We start from the raw sequence: 19,129 nt of genomic DNA on the forward strand, positions 1-19,129 counted from the left end.
ATCCATGGTCGCCTACTACAGTAGCAGGGAGAATCTCTGAATCTCCTCTCTTGTTTCTTTTCACCGATCTCAAGGCACTCCTTCACATGGCTGTGTGGGGTAAAGGGCCTTGGCTGGACCTTTCTTTTACTAAAGCAGAGGCCCATAAAAACGCACAAACATTTTGATTTTGAGTTCATTTGATTATCTGAAGGTGATTAAAGATATCAGTATATCATTCCGGAGTTTAGACTTCAGAACTCAACACATGCAGCTCAAAGATAGGGATTGGGATTCGGTGACATTCCCCCGTGACATTCTCGGTGACATTGTGTCACTGACATATGGGTCGGTGACATTGAGTCACTGACATATGGATCCAGGTCCCATATGTCAGTCACTCAATGTCACCGAGAATGTCACAGGGGAATATCACTGAATCTGCGTCCGATAGAGGCAAGTTCATGTCCACACTTAAGAGATCTAATTGTTTTAGATAATAGAAATGTCTTACATCCTGAACTATACCATAAAACACTTTCTTAACCAAATAAAAAGGATAACTTTAAAAGAAAACCAGCTGATAGGCTAAAAGACCACATTGATTACATCACCATAGTGAAATACTCTTAAACTTTATAGATCTAATAACAGTGGGAATACTGTAATCGAACATCGTCATCATTGGGGTTAAGTTATTAATCCCCGGTGATTAAGGGGTGTACACTTTTGATCAGCAAACGAGCTCTGCAGGTCCTAGCCTTTCCTAATTTCTCTTCTTTTGAGCTGTGAAGCTCAGCCTTTGTGGTTACTCGGTCAATTTCTTTATGCAGTGCCCAGTTGCGCACGTATCAACTGTTTAGCATATATGCTTAGAGCAAGTCTAACCGTATAGCCCACTACTAGCTCCAATTCATCTATAGCCGATATAATAGTCAATTTATACAATAGTTGCTTACTATACTATTAATATATGGTTCCACCTGTCATATAAATAGTGTGTCTTGGAGTCCATACTGCAGCTGGCTACAGATTTGTAGCCCGCTACTCTTCTCTCTCATCGTTTATCTTATTAAAATATATTTATAGCTGGCTAATAGCCTGCTATTGTACCTGCTCTTACAGTTCATTAGCCATTGATTAAAGTGAGAGACAGAAAAGGTTATTCTGCAGAAGTGGTGGTTGTTGGTCTTGGTGTTCTCTGTGTTGCAGTTGCAGAAACTTGGTAGACTGACGACTGAAATACGCGCATCCCTCGTCATCAGATTAAGCTATGCATCACTCCAATTCTTAGGCTACCTTTGGGAAGAAATTTTAAATGGATTCAATTATATAGAAAAAGAAACTCTGTATGGTCATTTGGATTTAAAAACATAGCTATTCAAAAATCCTATAAAATTCCTTCAGATTGGCTCGCAATATAGGGATTTGAAGGTTTTAAAGGAGTTTTAAAATGAAGTCCAACCTTTTAAAAAAATCTCTTATGTCTATTCTCTCATCTAATTCTTACCTTTTTTTTTCATTCCATCCAAACAATCATTTCTATAGTTTTTTCACATTTTATTTTTTTTATAAAAAATCCTAGTTCAAAAGTAGTCATTAGCATCCTCTTGTTAACTCTGCATCCGTGGATGTTACTACAGTAAATATGTGCAGTAATAAAAAGGGAGTGCTTTTTTTTTACCGCGGGTCTTGGTCTCCTCTCTGCCTGGTCATTGCCAATGGCGAAACTCTGAGGCCATGTTTGGATAATGGGTTTGAGATATGATTTCCCACCCCTCAAAAGGTAAGTTTCAATCTTAGCCATCCATTCTTCTCATTTCATTTCATCCTATCCATTTATTCATTTTCATTTTCCAATCCTATCTCTCTTAACCTATTATCCAAACACACCCCGAGTAGAATAGAACAGCGAAGTAAGCTGGCAATCTTGGAATTACGCGAGGAAATGGAGAGATGGATTCTGCCGCTGCGATTGCGATGCTGCGAGGGAATGGGCAAGCTCGAGAATTTGACTGTCCTCTCCTCTCCTCTCATCTAGTGCCAGGCAGGAATGGGCCCCACGGTGTCAGAGAAAGAACGAAAGCCAGCAGTAGAAAAGCAATGATACGCTCGCTGCCTGCCCTCTGCCTACCTGCTCGAGTAAAGCAGTAGTAGCACTGGAGTACTTCTGAAAAAAAATCTGCAAAAGAAAAACTGGACAAAGAGCAACGAGTAAATTACTCTCATGGGCCCTCACTTTGATCAAGTTCTGAAATTGCAATCAAAATCAGTAACAAAAACTGTAATTGCGGTTGGTAAAGATGGATTCTTTTAGATAAGAAAAAAAAGATGGATTTTTTAGTTTTCAGGGTGCAGTGGTCAAGCTCTCCGGCCAGTTCTTGCAAACGCCGATATGTACACCAAGGCCTGCAAAATTAACTGCGGCTCTGAAAAAAATTGATGAATTGCGGACAGCAGCTCACGGTACTATTGCGATTTTACTCCTTTTCCTCCTGCAGGTCAACATTGTTGGTGAAGTTATAAAGCTGCTGGAAATGCAGCCTTATAATAATACAATACTCCTCCTGAACAAAACAAATACAAACATACTCCATATTTCCAATCAAGATTATCGTTGCGGATTATAAATTTGCTCTGAATGCAGCCGCTTAAATGTAAATTGTCAGTTGGTCAATGCACAGCTGCAAGCCTGCAACCTATAGTAGTACATGTATTTCTTTCGTCTTAAAAAATAAAAATGTAGTATTGAATTGAGCATACTGGTATGTCCAGAACTCCAGATCATAGTACTAGTGTTTTGATAATAGATTTCTATACTTTATGATAGAGTGAGTACTAATTAGTACTTTCTTCGTTCTAAAATATATATCTAATACAAAGTATAATAAATCTGGACAACCTCTTATCTATATTCATTGGAGTATTATGTTACAACATATTTAGTTTTAAGTTAACATATTTTAGGACAGATGAAGTAATAGCCCGTAACAATCCTCCGAAATCCCCGTAGCTGGAGAAGTACACACTACAAGCAGATACACAGCATGTACTCGCAGTAGGAAACAGCAGTATCTGAATCACACACTGTTGTGCCATCCTGAAGGGTCAAAATTATTGGTGAAGCCTGTAAATTCGCCGGCCGTGGCCGCGACTTTTTCTGCGGCGAGTGATGAATGCGGCCCAGCCGGCAGCTTGCGAAGAAGCAGCAGCAGCGGCTGTACTGTACTCTACTACAGTACTCCGTAGCCGACCGATCTCGCCGGCGCCGGCGACCGGCGAGATATTGTTTTGTGGATTGGACGGTGGCCATCAATGATCAAATCTCTCGCACGTTTTTGTCCTCTAATCAGTTATTACTGCTGCTCTTCTTCAGCTTGGGAGTGTTGCTGCTGGTGTTGTTGTTGCCGTGCACGGAGAGTGATCTGCTTGTGCTGTTTCCGCGTTGGAATTTAGCGTGATTATTGCGGCGTAATGATGGTTATGTCCGGGCTTGAAGCCCAATGAGCTGCTCTGCGTCAGTGCCATTATCACGCACTGTTGGTTTGCTGCATCTGATTTGGTAAAAATAGAAATCAGAAAAAAAGAAGTTGGATTATACTCCCTCCGTCTCAAAACAGTTATCGTTTTAGAGTTCAAAATTTGTTACCAAAAACTTATTATCACTTTAGAGTAACTTTTGTCACATCAATTACATCCAATTCAAAATTTAATTCATTCTGCCCTCAGCTATCCTCTCATTCCAAACGCCATATCATTTAATAGGAGGCACTATAGACGTTTTTATTAAACTATAGTTTTTGCTAAACAATTTAGAACTATAAATATTGTGGAACGCTGTACTAGGTAGCATTTTAGACGAAAACCGATCGAAAACAACAAAAAATTAGAATTTTGAGTCGGGACAGAAGCAGATTCAGTGGGACATTTTGACTGTTTTTTTACAAATTAAATTTGAAACAACAAATTCGACTGAAATTTCATGGAATTGGCATTCGCCGGAGGTTAGGATCCGGCCCTCAATTGTACCGTGCTATGCTGCTGCTGGGTGATGATTTTTGGTTGCTGCAGTTTTTGTGCAGGCGTCGCTGTCGATCTGCTTGCCCTACTATGAAAGTGGAAGCCTGATGCCGCATTCTGCAAAGCAGCTCGGCTGCCGGTGTCTCGCCGTTGCTCTGAAGCTTTGCTTTTTTTCTTTCCTCCTCTTTTTCTCTGAAGTTTTTGCTGGCTCGCGCCACTTCCATGCTGCCATCGCATTGCATTCGTCACCCCGTCTTTTTCATCGGTATCCGTTTGGTGCGCGCATGCGCGGTGTATCTGAATCCTGATTTTGCGTGTAATTTCCAGAGTGAGTACATTCATTAAAATTACATGTTTTATGGTCAAAGTTAGAGAAATCATATGTATTATGATATATGACACATAATTCAGGTATGATGGTTTTATAAAGTTTTACATAATACTACCCTTATGTATTTTGAGATCAAATTTACTTAAAATTCTAAAACATAGAATTTATATGTAATTTTTAATTATTAAGTTGTTGATTAAGATTGACAGTTTAATTCTTTATTACTTTTAATTTTTAATATATATGCTAGAATTTATCAAGATTTGAATAAAAGTGAGGTTTTATGAAACATTGAGACCATGTAACTTGAGGTTATATTGCCATACATCATAATACCAGTGGTTTGTTTTATACCTTTAACTATGAAATAACTGGTTTTCTAAAGTTTTCTCCTTCAGGTATGGATATTTCATTTTATATTAGCTAGCAGTAAATCAGTAATTTACTTTGGGATTTATTTTGAAGTAAAGGATTGAGAGGTGATATTTAGTTTTTTTTTTATCAAATTATTATATCTCTTGGCAGCTATATATATGTATCGCTAGGACGTGCTTCGGATAGTAAGAATCCACAACAAACAATTTGCAGGAATTGTAGAATTTGTGCACCTAAGCATTTAAAACTAGGTGCATTCTATTTTGGAAGATTGTTAGAGCGGCCAATTTTTTTTAGAAAAAAATATTTATCAAGAAACTACGAGCGTGCTCGGTTATCTATTGCAGCCACTAGCTATGGCAGCTGCTGCAGCCCTTCGCTTTGCTACGGCTGTGCTGCACAATTATAGCCAGCACAACCGATCACCGCCTATTTCACCAAATGCTTCAAAAATCAGGGTCATTAAAATGAATTTCAAGTAGTTTTGTTTCCTTATCACATATAGAACACATACCATTTCTTATGTATACAAAATTTTCTACCATTAATTTGTACTCGCTCCATCAAACAACAGATAAATAAACCCAAACTGGGTTAGCTAAATGACGATACATAAAACGAGATAAGTCACTAGTACATGATTAATTGAGTCTTAGTAACTAAAAATAGTTCATTTAATTTTCTAAATAAACTTTCATATAAAAGTTATTTTTTAAAAAATATACCATTTAACAATTTAAAAAACATGATCACGGTAATAGAGTATTTGTAGAAGCCAAACAACATCTGAAACTCAGCCTAAATATGAGGTTAATTCAATAAAAAAAATACTAAATTTATGATAAAGAAAACAAAACAAAGAATAATCATGGGTCAAAGTTGTCAAACTGCCATATGGCCATATCTATCCATCCAAGACCCAAGATCACATTATAAAACCAACCCAATCCCCCAAAAAGAAGAACCACACCCCACACATCACCCCACACCAAAAGAAAACAAGAAAAATATCACATCTTTTTTATGACCCCAATATCACACACAATCCCCCTTGTGGCCTTGTGTGTAGTGTTCTCAAAACCATAGCAAACTTGCAAAAGACCCCACCTTTCCCCTTCCCTCCTTCCCTCACTCCCTCTCACTCTCTTGTCTCCACTCTCCTCTCCTCTCCTGGCCGCGAGCGTGAGCTCTCCCCTCTCCTCTCTTCCAATCCAAGAAGCCAAGAAACCCCAATGCATCTCCGCCTCCTCCTCCTCCTCGTCGGCGTCGCCGCCGCGGCGGCGGACGCCGACGCCGACGCCGACGCGCTGCTGGCGGCGAAGGCCGCCATGTCGGACCCGACCGGCGCGCTGGCGTCGTGGGGCGGCAACGGGACCAGGACGAACACCACCGCCGCCGCCGCGGCACACTGCGCGTGGGCGGGCGTGACGTGCAGCTCCCGCGGCGCGGTGGTCGGCCTCGACGTGTCCGGGCTCAACCTCTCCGGCGCGCTGCCGGCGGAGCTGACCGGGCTCCGCGGGCTCATGCGGCTGTCCGTCGGCGCCAACGCCTTCTCCGGCCCCATCCCGGCGTCGCTGGGGCGGCTCCAGTTCCTCACCTACCTCAACCTCTCCAACAACGCGTTCAATGGCTCCTTCCCGGCGGCGCTCGCGCGCCTCCGGGGGCTCCGGGTGCTCGACCTCTACAACAACAACCTCACCAGCCCGCTCCCCATGGAGGTGGTGCAGATGCCGCTGCTCCGCCACCTGCACCTCGGCGGCAACTTCTTCTCCGGTGAGATCCCGCCGGAGTACGGGCGGTGGGGCCGGATGCAGTATCTCGCCGTCTCCGGGAACGAGCTCTCCGGCAAAATCCCGCCGGAGTTGGGGAATCTGACGAGCCTCAGGGAGCTGTACATTGGTTACTACAACAGCTACTCCGGTGGGCTCCCACCGGAGTTGGGGAACCTGACCGAGCTCGTCCGCCTCGACGCCGCCAACTGCGGGCTCTCCGGCGAGATACCGCCGGAGCTCGGGAAGCTGCAGAACCTCGACACGCTGTTCTTGCAGGTGAACAGCCTCGCCGGCGGCATACCGTCGGAGCTGGGTTACCTCAAGAGCCTGAGTTCTTTGGACCTATCGAACAATGTCCTCACCGGCGAGATTCCGGCGAGCTTCTCCGAGCTCAAGAACCTGACACTGCTCAACCTGTTCCGGAACAAGCTGCGTGGTGACATCCCTGATTTCGTCGGCGACCTGCCCAGCCTCGAGGTGCTGCAGCTCTGGGAGAACAACTTCACCGGCGGCGTGCCGCGCCGCCTCGGCCGCAATGGCCGCCTCCAGCTGCTCGACCTCTCGTCGAACAGGCTCACCGGCACGCTGCCGCCGGAGCTCTGCGCCGGTGGCAAGATGCACACGCTCATCGCGCTTGGCAACTTCTTGTTCGGCGCCATCCCGGACTCCCTTGGTGAATGCAAGTCCTTGAGCCGTGTTCGTCTTGGGGAGAACTACTTGAACGGCTCAATTCCGAAGGGTCTCTTTGAGCTGCCGAAGCTGACGCAGGTTGAGCTGCAAGATAACCTCCTCACAGGCAATTTCCCGGCCGTGTCCGGCGTTGTGGCGCCTAATCTTGGGGAGATCAGCCTGTCCAACAACCAGCTCACTGGTGCGCTGCCGGCATCAATTGGAAACTTTTCTGGTGTTCAGAAGCTGCTTCTTGATCGGAATTCATTCTCTGGTGTCGTTCCACCTGAGATTGGGCGACTGCAGAAACTCTCCAAGGCTGACCTTAGCAGCAATGCGCTTGAGGGAGGTGTACCACCGGAGATTGGGAAATGCCGGTTGCTCACTTACTTGGACTTGAGCCGGAACAACATCTCTGGGAAGATACCTCCGGCCATCTCTGGAATGAGGATACTCAACTATCTCAACCTGTCCCAGAACCATCTTGATGGAGAGATACCTCCATCCATTGCAACAATGCAGAGCTTGACCGCGGTTGACTTCTCATATAACAACTTGTCTGGGCTTGTGCCAGGAACTGGTCAATTCAGCTACTTCAATGCCACATCTTTTGTTGGTAACCCAGGCTTGTGTGGACCGTACCTCGGACCATGCCGCCCTGGTGTTGCTGGCACCGACCATGGTGGTCATGGTCATGGCGGGCTATCCAATGGTGTCAAACTACTCATTGTCCTTGGCTTGTTGGCCTGCTCCATTGCATTTGCTGTCGGGGCGATTCTGAAGGCTCGGTCGTTGAAGAAAGCCAGTGAGGCACGTGTGTGGAAACTCACAGCATTCCAGCGCCTCGACTTCACCTGTGATGATGTGCTTGACTGCTTGAAGGAAGAAAACATTATCGGCAAAGGTGGTGCTGGAATTGTGTACAAGGGGGCTATGCCTAACGGAGATCATGTTGCTGTGAAGCGTCTCCCAGCTATGGGCCGTGGCTCTTCACACGATCATGGTTTTTCAGCAGAGATACAGACACTTGGGAGAATTCGGCACCGCCATATTGTGCGTTTGCTAGGCTTCTGCTCAAACAATGAGACTAATTTGCTGGTTTATGAATACATGCCCAATGGAAGCCTGGGGGAGCTGCTCCATGGCAAGAAAGGCGGGCACCTTCACTGGGACACCCGGTACAAGATCGCCATTGAAGCTGCAAAGGGGCTCTGCTACCTTCACCATGATTGTTCCCCTTTGATACTTCACCGTGATGTCAAGTCAAACAATATCCTTCTTGACTCAGACTTTGAAGCACATGTGGCTGACTTTGGCCTTGCAAAGTTCTTGCAGGACACCGGTGCATCTGAGTGCATGTCTGCCATTGCTGGCTCTTATGGATACATTGCTCCAGGTAAAACATCATATCTCATGGTATTTCAGTTCGTTCTGCAGTGTATTGATAGTATTGTATTTAGTTGCAAAGTAATATTTCCTCTGGTACAAGAAATGTAAGAGTAATTCTTGAATTGCTGTTTTTAGTTCCTCGTGCTCCTTCATGAATTGTGTTGCTTAATAATCTGACATGTCTTTGTTCACTTCAAATGGACTGAACCTTGTTGGATTGTATTTTTGTGGATGTCCAGAATATGCATACACCCTCAAGGTCGATGAGAAGAGTGATGTCTACAGCTTTGGTGTTGTGCTTCTTGAGCTGGTTACTGGACGGAAGCCTGTTGGGGAGTTTGGAGATGGCGTTGACATCGTCCAATGGGTGAGGATGATGACCGACTCAAACAAGGAACAAGTGATGAAGGTCCTGGACCCAAGGCTCTCAACAGTTCCACTTCATGAGGTCATGCACGTCTTCTATGTCGCTTTGCTCTGCATTGAGGAGCAGAGCGTGCAGCGTCCAACAATGCGGGAGGTTGTACAGATCCTCAGCGAGCTTCCAAAGCTAGCTCCCAGGCAAGGAGAAGTGCTTTCACACGCTGTCGATGGTTTTGCATCCAATCCTCCAGCTCCAGTTCCTTCTGGGTCTGCAGAAGCACTAACTGGTGATGCGAAAGATCAACAGCAGCAGCAAACAAATTCAGAGTCAACTACACCTCCTGATCTCATCAGCATATGAGTAACCAAGTCAAAAATTGCTGTCAACCTTTTGTTGCAAAGTTCGCAAGCTTCAGTATCGGAAACTTATCTAGGTATGGATTTAGGTCTTGGTAAGTTTTTAGGTGTTTGTGCTGTACATATTCCAGTTTGGTGGGTTGTCCTGTTACCAGTTTGTTTCCTTTGGTGCTGCAATGTAGGATTCCGTAGCGAGTTTCGGTACTTTAGAGCCTTTTATCATCCATCTTCAATGTAGGCAATGGCTTTCTATCCAATTTAGAATCAAAATCTAAGCTTTACTGTGGAACCAAGTTTCCTTTAAAGCACTTCCTGAGTTCCTGGTCCTGTGTAAACAGTTCAAGTTGGGTCCTTTAAATTGAGAAACCCATACTAGAATGCCATCATGGAAAAGCACCCTTGCATGGTGAACAGATATGCACTAAATCAAGCAAAGTCAAAGTATTCTGCTCTTTTTATTCTTTTGGAGCTGAATGAAATCAAAGAATCAGAGTGCTTCTTCCTTTGTTCTCTTTTGTGATGTGTATAGAAAGCTGGCACAAGAATGGTTAACAAATGCTTACCCTTTTGTGGCTGCTTTGCATAACATGAAGTGCACTATTGCAACATCAGATTATGTGGGATCAGCATATATGGGGGAGAGAAGAACTGTGCTAAAAATCCACGCTTTCTAATGTCCAAAAATTTTTGTTAGCCTGTTTGGAACAAATATTTACTATAATCTTTTTGCATATTGAAATCTGGAGTAGTGAAATAAATTCTGTTAGGAAAATCGCTCAAATTCCATTTAAAAAATTGCAAAATGAAATCTGGAGATTGACATTCAGACATCAAGACTCTCCCGAGCATGACTGCCAAGTGCTGGAGATAGTGCTGCGTGAGGTCCATCACATGATGATGCCTCTCTGCTCCCCTACTACAATCATTCAGCACCAGTGCCTAACCTTTTTGAAGTTTCTCTCCTGTTCTTGAATCTAGAGACATTTTTGTTGTTAATCCAGAGATATAATATACCTATCGATTAACACCACGAGGTACTTATATTCGAATATTGGTTCTTCTAAACCTTTTCTTCTTCAAATATTGGATTGTCTTGTTCCGAAATGAAAATTCCGAAAAATCCTCGCAAAAGTCGGTTTGCTCGTGAAGGAATGGACATGGTCGGCTGTACCTATAGATTTCATTGTGCGATTGGTGATAATGCTAGGAGGCGAAAGGACCATCAGATCAGATCAGATCAGAAGGAGAGTGCGACGGTATTGAATTCTGACGCTGCACTGCTGCCGTTTATTCGGTGCAGTTCGATGCGTCCAACAGAATGGTCACATCGGCAACGAGACGAAACAGCGAATGTTGCACACAGTGGCAACGCCATGTATTCACACATGCACAAATCCTCTAGTAATTACTCCTATCACTCAAGAGTATTAATGTATTGTTGCTCTCAACTATCTATTTAAGCAGGTAAATTCAGTTTATCTGCATGTAATGTAAAGTAAAAGTTCAGGAGCTTACATTCTGTCACCAGCTATTTTGCAGGAGGAGGTGCTTCTGTTTCTCTATCTGTATCTGCAAAACAAAAAACAATAGAGATTGTCAGCTGCGAGGTTAAGGTTGTTTTGCTTCATCATGGTAGGAGAGAAAAACAAAGAACAGAAAGGTTCCCCAAGAATTTGGTCTCCTTTGGAGCAAGCAGCAATGCTGTCATTACTGCAATCATGCAAAGCAAACAGTTCTCCAACTACAGCTTTTGGTTTTGTGGCTGGCTGGTCGTCAGAGACGAGCACCAATACTGCTAATGCCAGCCTCAGTGTCTCACTGATGAGTTACTGTTCACCACACCACTATTTACCACAGTAATAAACTTAGAGTAGTATGCTTCAGCTAATAAACACCCCACTGTGTGTTGTACATTTGCAGAGTGTGTTCATGCATGCAGGCATGAGCCACAAGTGTACCGGTAGTAGAAAGCATCAACTCGAGATTCCTCTCATCTGGATCCATTGCTGGAGCATTTTGGACAAGAATACAAGGTCATGCAGGATGCAGCAAAGGACTTGGCTAGCTAGCTAGCACTGTAGCCTCATGTGCCTAATGATCCAGCCATTTGTACTGTTTTGAACAGGCAAAGTACACTTAGATTCTGAAACTAAGGGAGGTCACTCCAAATGATGCTCTGCTAATGGCACTGAATCCACTGATCAATTCCCATAATGTGAGGCAGAAGCAAGCCTGTAATTGGGGTGGTGGTCCATTAATGAACAGAGTACAGAGAGAGAGAGAGAGAAAGAGAGAGCTTGCTACTGCTCACATGGTAGGGGACTGGGACTTTGAGCTGCTGCCATTCTTCTTTCTCTGAAGAAGATGTGCACTTGGCCGAAACAAGGGCCTACATTGGCACTGCTCTAGAGAACAGTGACAGGGCACGCAGGAGGGACCATTTGATGATCAATCGCTCACGCATGTTCTTTTGTTTTTCCTTTCTTTTTTTTTGTTTGATTTTCGTTTCTTGTCTCGATCAGTCTCTCTCTTCTGTTATGCAGATGTTGGATCGGAATAATAAGGAACAGTTTTGTGTTCGCGTCGTGTTAATTGCAAGGAAAATGATTGCTCATCATCTGTGGATTCATGGAGAGACACCATAAACCCTAGGAGTTTCTTGGATTCAGAAGTGAAAACTCAAAAAGGAAAAAAGAAAAACGCGGCAACGAAAAGGACAGGAAAGGAGAAAGAAATCGAGGGGATAATCAGGAGAGAGAAATTTACCAAGGGAAGCGCTTGGTTTTACCCGGATTCCCGAGAATTTTCATGGAGAGAGCGGCCCAGCTCCCCACCTCCGCCTCCGGCGCCGGCGCCGGATCGCTCGCCGCCGGCGAACCTGCTCGACGGCAGCGGAGAGAAAAGGCGAGCAGCAGCGATCACCGTTGGATACAAACCGTGCGGCCCAGATCTAACTGAAAAGGATGTGCTGGCTAATTTACTAATAGAACCCTCTATTATGTTGTATTTCCGTAAAATGCCCGCTTCAGTTTTTAAAACATAGGCTATACCTCGCGCAGCGATAACCGCGAAATTGTAGGGTGACGGTAACCCTATTGAAAACGGTTCGGTAAATCTTGGTTGGCACTCGATTTTCTCATGTCATCTTGCTGATCTGCAACAACAGGGGCACTGATTGCTTAAAATGCCGGCGAATTTTATTTTCCCATGGAGAAGTTGGTAGAGAAGAAATGCAGAGGCATAGTTGGGACACAAATGCGAGTTAATCTAAGACCGGACACAAGTGGGACAGGGAGAATCCTATGGAAATGATGATCACATCGATCAGAGATTCAGAGGCGCACTCACGCACCACCAAACCCAACAACTCCCTCTATTCACAGAGGACAGAAAAGGGAAATGCAGGGAAAAGCTATAGAGGGAGAGAAGAATCCTGCAGCATTTTGCGTCAGAAATGAAGTCAACTCATGCTAGTTCTCCCAAAAGGAAAACAGTCAGCTCATGTTTTCTTCTCCTCCATCGATGTACTCTTTGATTGGCCCATCTGATGTTCTGCAAAAACTTCCTCAGAGGCATTCTCCTTCTGATAAGATACTCACACGATGCTCAGCTCAGGTAACCTGTCTCAAGCAAATCCTGATACTGAAATTCAGAAAGGTTATACTGCTCTGTTCCGACTGTTCGTCCAAAACCTGATAAGAGATGGTCAAGAATTTATGTGAACCTTCATCAGAGTTTGGACTCTGTCTCCATGCGGTGCAGAATCCCTTAATCAAATAACTTAGACATAGGCCCCAATTATATGAGGCCTTGTGCAAGCAACGCAGGCACACAATCGGCAGCAGTAAATGCAAGTCAAACTGTTGGAAGCCTGGAGCAGAGCAAAACAATGTGATCTGCTGAAGAGATCATCAAATCCAGATTAGGCCACGACACCATGAAAATAAGCATGCAAAATTGTTCACAACAGGATGTTGTCTAGTATAGGATTTTTATTCCATGATCAGGAAAAAAAGGTTTAGTGCAACTAAAGGGTAATTAGCATTTCACGGTCGTTTTACAGAAGTGATTTTACATGTATATGAGCCCGGCGAAAATTTTACATGTATATGAGCACTATATATAGGACACTCTTTACATGTATGCATAACTTTGTCCCTTCATACACCTCACTTGTTCATGAAATCGATGCCCTTCTGAATGCTCTCCATCAGCTCTTTCTTTGCCATCTCCAAGCCAGCTCTGTCGTGTCAAATAAGTTAAAACACACATTAAGCACACCAATTATTTTTGGATGGTATTTGCAGGCAACTGCATTTGAAAGAGCATATTTAGATACAACTAATGTACCTCTCAAAATCATTCAACGGCCCAAGAGGGAGAACCTCTTCGGCTCCAGCACGACCTAACCTCACTTTTGTTGCAAAGAACGGCAACTCGGTCACCTAGTTGAAAGAAAATGAGAATAATCATAAGATGGTGTTATTGGTTGATAGGAAGGATGAATGTTCGGATGGTGTAAGCATACCGCAGATGCAACATATGAACATTCCACAACGCCAGCATCACCACGCATTGCTCGCAAGCATGCATCACCAAATTTTGCTGCAGCAAAAGCCTGAGATGGTTTTCTGTCAGTATGCATTTATAACTCGGATACTATTCACAAAGAGTAAGCAGCCATATAACCTACCATTGACAAAGTTGCAGAGCCTGCTCCTGCCTTTGCCTGAATCACAAACAAAAGGAACATTATATGTATGACCAAATAATTAGAAACACCAAAACTGAAAAAAAGAATCCCCATAGTTTCAGACATGTAATGACGTGTAACTAAAGTAATATGCAAATACCGCTATCTACTGTTATCAACAGCTTTCTTCAGTCTCGGTTAAGGGCATCCGTTACATTTGTAGTGTAGGAGCTGAAATTTTCTTCCTAAAAACTCAAAAACGTTTGCTCATCAACACCTAGTAACTTGGCCTACTAAGGCTATGGGGAACGAAATTATAGTTGAGGCAATATTTGACATTAAATAAATCACAAATTCATAGTTATATTTTTTTTCTTTCTGGAACCTAGACAGAGCTAGAAGGTTTGTTAATTGAAATCAGCCATTTTGAATCAACAGGACTAGAACTTGGCATATAGACACTGCTTCTGAATATAAATAAGAATTTGGGCTAGATTAGACAACTCCACACAAATAACTACATTATGGTAGCTTTATGCAGATTTTTGTGTAAATAAGATGTGCACATATGCATGTACTGTTTGTAGAAAATCAAACAAAGAGAATAGTTGGGGCAAAATTAATCACGTGCATCAAGGCTAATTTCAGCACTTCGAATATGCATGCATTGTACCTCAACAACTTCTGTGCCACCATTCTGTATGCGTTTAGTCAAATAGCTGATTTCATCTGGGGTAAATGAGCATGGGGGGTGGACCTGCAGAGAGACAGGTCTCGGATTAGCAAGTTATTATATTTGCAGAAGTTGAAATGCGGATAATTAGTGTTTACATGCGCTAATATTGATGGAATAATACCTGGGAGAGGAGGGGTAATATAGTCACTCCAGCATGCCCACCAACAACTGGAACATTGACATCTTTTGGGTCAATTCCAAGTACTTCAGCCTATAAGCAGTAGAAAAAGAAAAATTTTATGGTCAAAGAGCAGTACACAGTATTTACATGTATCTTAATGTTATCTAAGAGATGATATGAAAACAATTTGTTAGAATGCATACCACAAAGGTGTTTGCCCTTGCTACATCCAGTGTTGTCACTCCAAGGAGACGTTTGGGATCATAAGTTCCAGCTTTCTTGAAAACCTCTGCTGCAATGGGGACGGTTGAGTTCACTGGGTTGCTGATCAAGTTCACAATTGCATTTGGACAGCACTTGGCAACGCCTTCACAAAGTGAGCGAACAATCCCAGCGTTTTTGTTGAACAAATCATCCCTTGTCATTCCTGGTTTCCTTGGGAGACCAGCAGGGATAATGACAAGATCCATTCCTGTAAGTGCTGCCTCAAGCTGGTTGGGCCCAAGGAAACCACGGACCTACAAGGGAATTTGGGTACAGTTATTTGTTACATCAGTATCTATGCACAGATAAATAACTAATCAGTAATCCATTCGATAAATAACTAATCAGTAATCCATTCAAACTATCTGAAAATAGTGGAGTGCAATTGTAAGTTGCAAGTAAAAAATTATCATTTTTTTCACTTCTATCCTTTTTAGCTTGCAGGCAAATCTTTTCTCTTTTTTTCCTTTTTTTATAAATGAATTAAAAATTTCAATAACAAGAGGTTTACCTACAGTACCATTTACTGTTGATAATGATTAAACTGAAAAGGAACTAACATAAGGTGGCTTTCTTTTTCAACACAAGACAAGATGTTATCATAGTTTTCTATATATATTTTTTGGACTTCACTGGAACAATAGAAAAAGCGAGATCTCATTGTTGGCAAGTCGTTTGGTTAACTACAAGGGAAAGAAACTGAAAAGTGATTTCAGGCATCAATCATCACTGCCGATGTGCAGACCAGGTGCTAGTACAATACTACCACAATAAGCTAGCAGTCGAACGGGATGGAATGAGTAGGTTACCACGGCGGTGGTGTCCATGTGGCTGACATCGGCGGTGACACCGGGCGTGTTGACGACATCATAGAGGTGGAGCACAGAGACGAGCGGGTTCAACTTCATGAGCAGCGACAGCGGCTGCCCAATCCCTCCCGCCGCGCCCAGCACGGCCACCTTGAACCCCGGCGCGCCGCCCTTGGCCCTGCATGGCGCCGGCCTCACCCCCTCCTCCATCTGCACACACACACGCACAGATTGGTCATCCCCTCACATCACGCAACGAGAGAGCGAGAGATGAAAGTTTCGCGGCGCACCTGGGGGCGCGGCGACGGGCTGAGGTGGGCGGCGACGCGGGCGATGCGGTGGGAGGCGGAGTCGGGCTGCATGGCTGGCTGGCTGGTTGGTTGCGGCGGCGGCGGCGGAGGAGGAGAGCAGTTGGCGCGCGAGGGGGGAGGGGGGTTTTGATGGGGGAGGGGGAAGGCGTTGCGTTATCCGGTGGGGGTGTGGCTGCGAGGGGTCGCGGGGATCGGGAGGCGGGGAGGCGAGCTCAGCCTCGGCGGCTAGCTAGCTCTCCTCCCATCTCCCCGGGAAGCTCATCTCATCTCGTTGCGTTCTCCGCCACTGCTTCTCTCTCTCTCTCTCTCTCTCTCTCTCTCGTCGACGTCCACGTCGCCGTCGCCGTCGTTCCTCCGGCTGCGGACTGCGGTGCGTCGCCACCGTGTTCGGTTTAGCCCATTGGGCCGAAAAGACGAAATTGGGCCGGAACGGGATTGTGGCCCACGTGCAGGCCATATTTATTGGGCCAGAACGGGATTGTGGATTTCCAACTGAGGTCCAACTTGTCAACGAATCCGATTTTCGTCCCTCAGCCGCAAAACCAGATACAACGGGTCCCTCAACTATCAAAACCAGTGCAGATTAGATCCTCAGTGGTTTTGAGGGCGGCTTTGGCTGATGTGGCGCCCATGTGGCTAATTTGACTCAGGTCTTAATCTTATGTGGCACCGATGTGACGCTTACGTGGCAATTCAATTCGAAAAAATAATAAAATCAGTGAGACCCACATATCGGTTTCACATAGAAAATAATAAAAAAATATAGGACCCACGTGGGCCCAGCATGTCAGTCCAACTCACACTCTTCTTTTTCCTCCTCTCTCTCTCTCCCCATCTCCCCTCTCTTCATCTCTCCTCTCTCTTCTCTGCTGACGGGCGGCGGGAAGACGGGCGGGCGACTAGCGGGGAGAAGGGGCGGCGCCGGCAGCCGATGGGGATATGGCGCTCCGGGACAGGCGGCGACCGGCGGGGAGAATGGGCACGGGGACGGGCGGCGACCGACGGGGAGAAGGGGCGCCGAGACAGGCGGCGGCCAATGGGGAGGACGACCGACGAGCAGCGACAGGCGGGGAAAAGGGCGGCGCACCTCATTTCCACCATCTCCACGCCCACGCACCTCGTCTCGTTCGAGCTCCGCCCGCCACGGCCATGCGCCAGCAGCTGCAACACTGTCTCCTCCTCTACTACCGCCGCCGCATGTTTCCCCTCGGCGAAGGCGGGCCTCCCGGGTGGAGGAGCATGGCCACCGCCACCGCCACGGGCCCCCTCCCTCCGCGGCGTTCAGGTCATCGCCTCGCGGGCGGAGGAGCGTGCCCGGCGCCATCGCCTCGTGGGCCGCAGTCGCGCGGGGCCTCGTCCCTTCCGCTGCCGACGCCAATGGACGCGGCCGCCGCCGCCGCCCCACGCGGCGTCACCGAGCGGCGCCCGAGCTCCTCCTCCGCCTCCGGCGGCCCGCGAGGCGATGGCGCGCCATGGAGCGGCGGGGAGAAGGGCGGCGCACCTCTCCGTTCCTACCGCCGCCGGAGTGGGCCGACGCTCAGCCGAGCACGGCTGCGCCGGCGTCGCCCGCGGCAGCCTCTCCTCGTGTCGCCCTTCCCCACCACGCCGGTCCATCCTCTCCATCCCCACCTTCGCCGGCCATCCTCTCCATCCCCACCGCCGCCAGCCTCCTCTTCTCCACACCGCCGCGCCGGCCTTCCCAATCCACCGCCGCCCCGTGAAGCTCCCCTTCCCTCCCTCCTCTGCCCGGCGCCGCCCCGATTCCTCCCCCCTACGCCACTTCCTGGCCGCGCACTACCGAGCCACCGCGCCCGGCCGATGCTGTTGACGCCGCGCCGACCTCCCCGTTCCACCCCGCGCTGATCTCACCTCCATCCCCGCCACCACCGAGTTCCCCGCCGCCGCCAGCCCTTCCCCAAACCCACCGCCGCCCATGGAGCTCCCTTCGCCTTCCTCCCCTTCATTGCCGGTGCCGCGCCGCCGCGCCAAACCGCCTCCGCACGCCGCGCCTGGCTGTGCCGCTCCCTCCTCTCCCGCCGGCAGCCGGCCACCGCGTGCCGCTGCCTCTCCGTCGCCGGGAGAGAGGAGAGGAGAGATAGATGAAGAGGGGAGACGGGGAGAGAGGAGGAAGAAGAGGAGGGTGAGTTGGACTGACATGTGGGGCCCACGTGGGTCCCACTATTTTTTTTTATTATTTTATGCGTGAGACTGACATATGGGCCACGTGGGTCCCACAATTTTTTATTATTATTTTCTATGGAGACTGACATGTGGGTCCCGAGTATTTTATTATTTTTCTGGCTCGAATTGCCACATAAGCGTCACGTCAATGCCACGTCAGATGAAGACCGAGTCAAATTAGCCACGTAGGCGCCACGTCAGCCAAAACCGCCGAGGGACCTAATCTGCACTGGTTGAGGAACTCGTCGTGTCTGGTTTTCCGGTTGAGGGACGAAAATCGAATTCGTTGACAAGTTAAGGGACCTCAAATGAACTTATTCCTTTAACGGGCGATGAACCGAACGGATGCCGTTCCCCTTCCTGCGGGAGACTGAGCTGTCTGAAGTTGAAAAACGAAGATTTCCACTCTCTATAAGGATGAAGCTATGAACACAAATACCTATCTTAAACAATGAAACTTAAAAAATAACTTGTCTTGGATTGAACAATGATGTAGAAAACAACCTATCTTGAACTGAACGATGTAGCTATGAGCACAAAATAGAAGAAAAAAAAAGAGAGAGAAATTGCTTTCGTTGAGAGTCGAACTCAAGACCTCCCGCTTACTAAACGGGTGCTCTAACCAACTGAGCTACGAAAGCTCTTTGTTGCTTGTCTTTCGTAGCTCAAAATCTCTGAGTTTCTTTCGAGCTTATTTACTTCTCTTGATTGTACAGACCTCAATTGCTTAATGTGTGCTACACACAAGCATCTTGGTTG

At 46.3% G+C, this 19,129-nt stretch overlaps 2 protein-coding genes, 1 long non-coding RNA gene and 1 other non-coding gene across 4 annotated transcripts; 1 reads left to right on the plus strand and 3 right to left on the minus strand.

Annotated features, from left to right (window-relative positions):
* Window positions 1–3,885: 3,885 nt before the first annotated feature.
* Window positions 3,886–12,239, minus strand: LOC127767251 (uncharacterized). Its single transcript, XR_008016346.1, has 3 exons — window positions 12,022–12,239; window positions 10,771–10,824; window positions 3,886–4,303 (listed from the first exon to the last, which is right to left on the minus strand). It is a non-coding gene; the product is annotated as an uncharacterized LOC127767251 (long non-coding RNA).
* LOC127767247 (leucine-rich repeat receptor-like serine/threonine-protein kinase BAM1) lies at window positions 5,679–9,571 on the plus strand. The gene is made up of 2 exons (XM_052292518.1): window positions 5,679–8,542; window positions 8,775–9,571. The coding sequence occupies exons 1-2, from the start codon at window positions 5,938–5,940 to the stop codon at window positions 9,257–9,259; spliced, it is 3,090 nt and encodes a 1,029-aa protein (XP_052148478.1). The 5' UTR covers window positions 5,679–5,937; the 3' UTR covers window positions 9,260–9,571.
* A 990-nt stretch (window positions 12,240–13,229) lies between the features above and the next one.
* Window positions 13,230–16,468, minus strand: LOC127767248 (malate dehydrogenase, glyoxysomal-like). The gene is made up of 9 exons (XM_052292519.1): window positions 16,169–16,468; window positions 15,879–16,088; window positions 15,009–15,323; window positions 14,806–14,895; window positions 14,622–14,705; window positions 13,949–13,984; window positions 13,784–13,873; window positions 13,606–13,700; window positions 13,230–13,497 (listed from the first exon to the last, which is right to left on the minus strand). The coding sequence occupies exons 1-9, from the start codon at window positions 16,238–16,240 to the stop codon at window positions 13,425–13,427; spliced, it is 1,065 nt and encodes a 354-aa protein (XP_052148479.1). The 5' UTR covers window positions 16,241–16,468; the 3' UTR covers window positions 13,230–13,424.
* A 2,469-nt stretch (window positions 16,469–18,937) lies between these two features.
* Window positions 18,938–19,011, minus strand: TRNAT-AGU (transfer RNA threonine (anticodon AGU)). The gene has a single exon. It is a non-coding gene; the product is annotated as a tRNA-Thr (tRNA).
* Between the last annotated feature and the right edge of the window lie 118 nt (window positions 19,012–19,129).

This window comes from Oryza glaberrima, chromosome 3 (genome assembly GCF_000147395.1).
Source record: "Oryza glaberrima chromosome 3, OglaRS2, whole genome shotgun sequence".
NCBI lineage: Eukaryota > Viridiplantae > Streptophyta > Magnoliopsida > Poales > Poaceae > Oryza > Oryza glaberrima.

Coding starts and splice junctions, on each gene's coding strand:
- LOC127767247 (XM_052292518.1), top strand. CDS start 5,938: ATGCATCTCCGCCTCCTCCTCCTCCTCGTCGGCGTCGCCGCCGCGGCG. Junction 8,543..8,774: donor TTATGGATACATTGCTCCAG/GTAAAACATCAT, acceptor GTGGATGTCCAG/AATATGCATACACCCTCAAG.
- LOC127767248 (XM_052292519.1), bottom strand. CDS start 16,240: ATGCAGCCCGACTCCGCCTCCCACCGCATCGCCCGCGTCGCCGCCCAC. Junction 13,985..14,621: donor GTGGCACAGAAGTTGTTGAG/GTACAATGCATG, acceptor TTTGTGATTCAG/GCAAAGGCAGGAGCAGGCTC. Junction 13,498..13,605: donor CCGTTGAATGATTTTGAGAG/GTACATTAGTTG, acceptor TTGACACGACAG/AGCTGGCTTGGAGATGGCAA.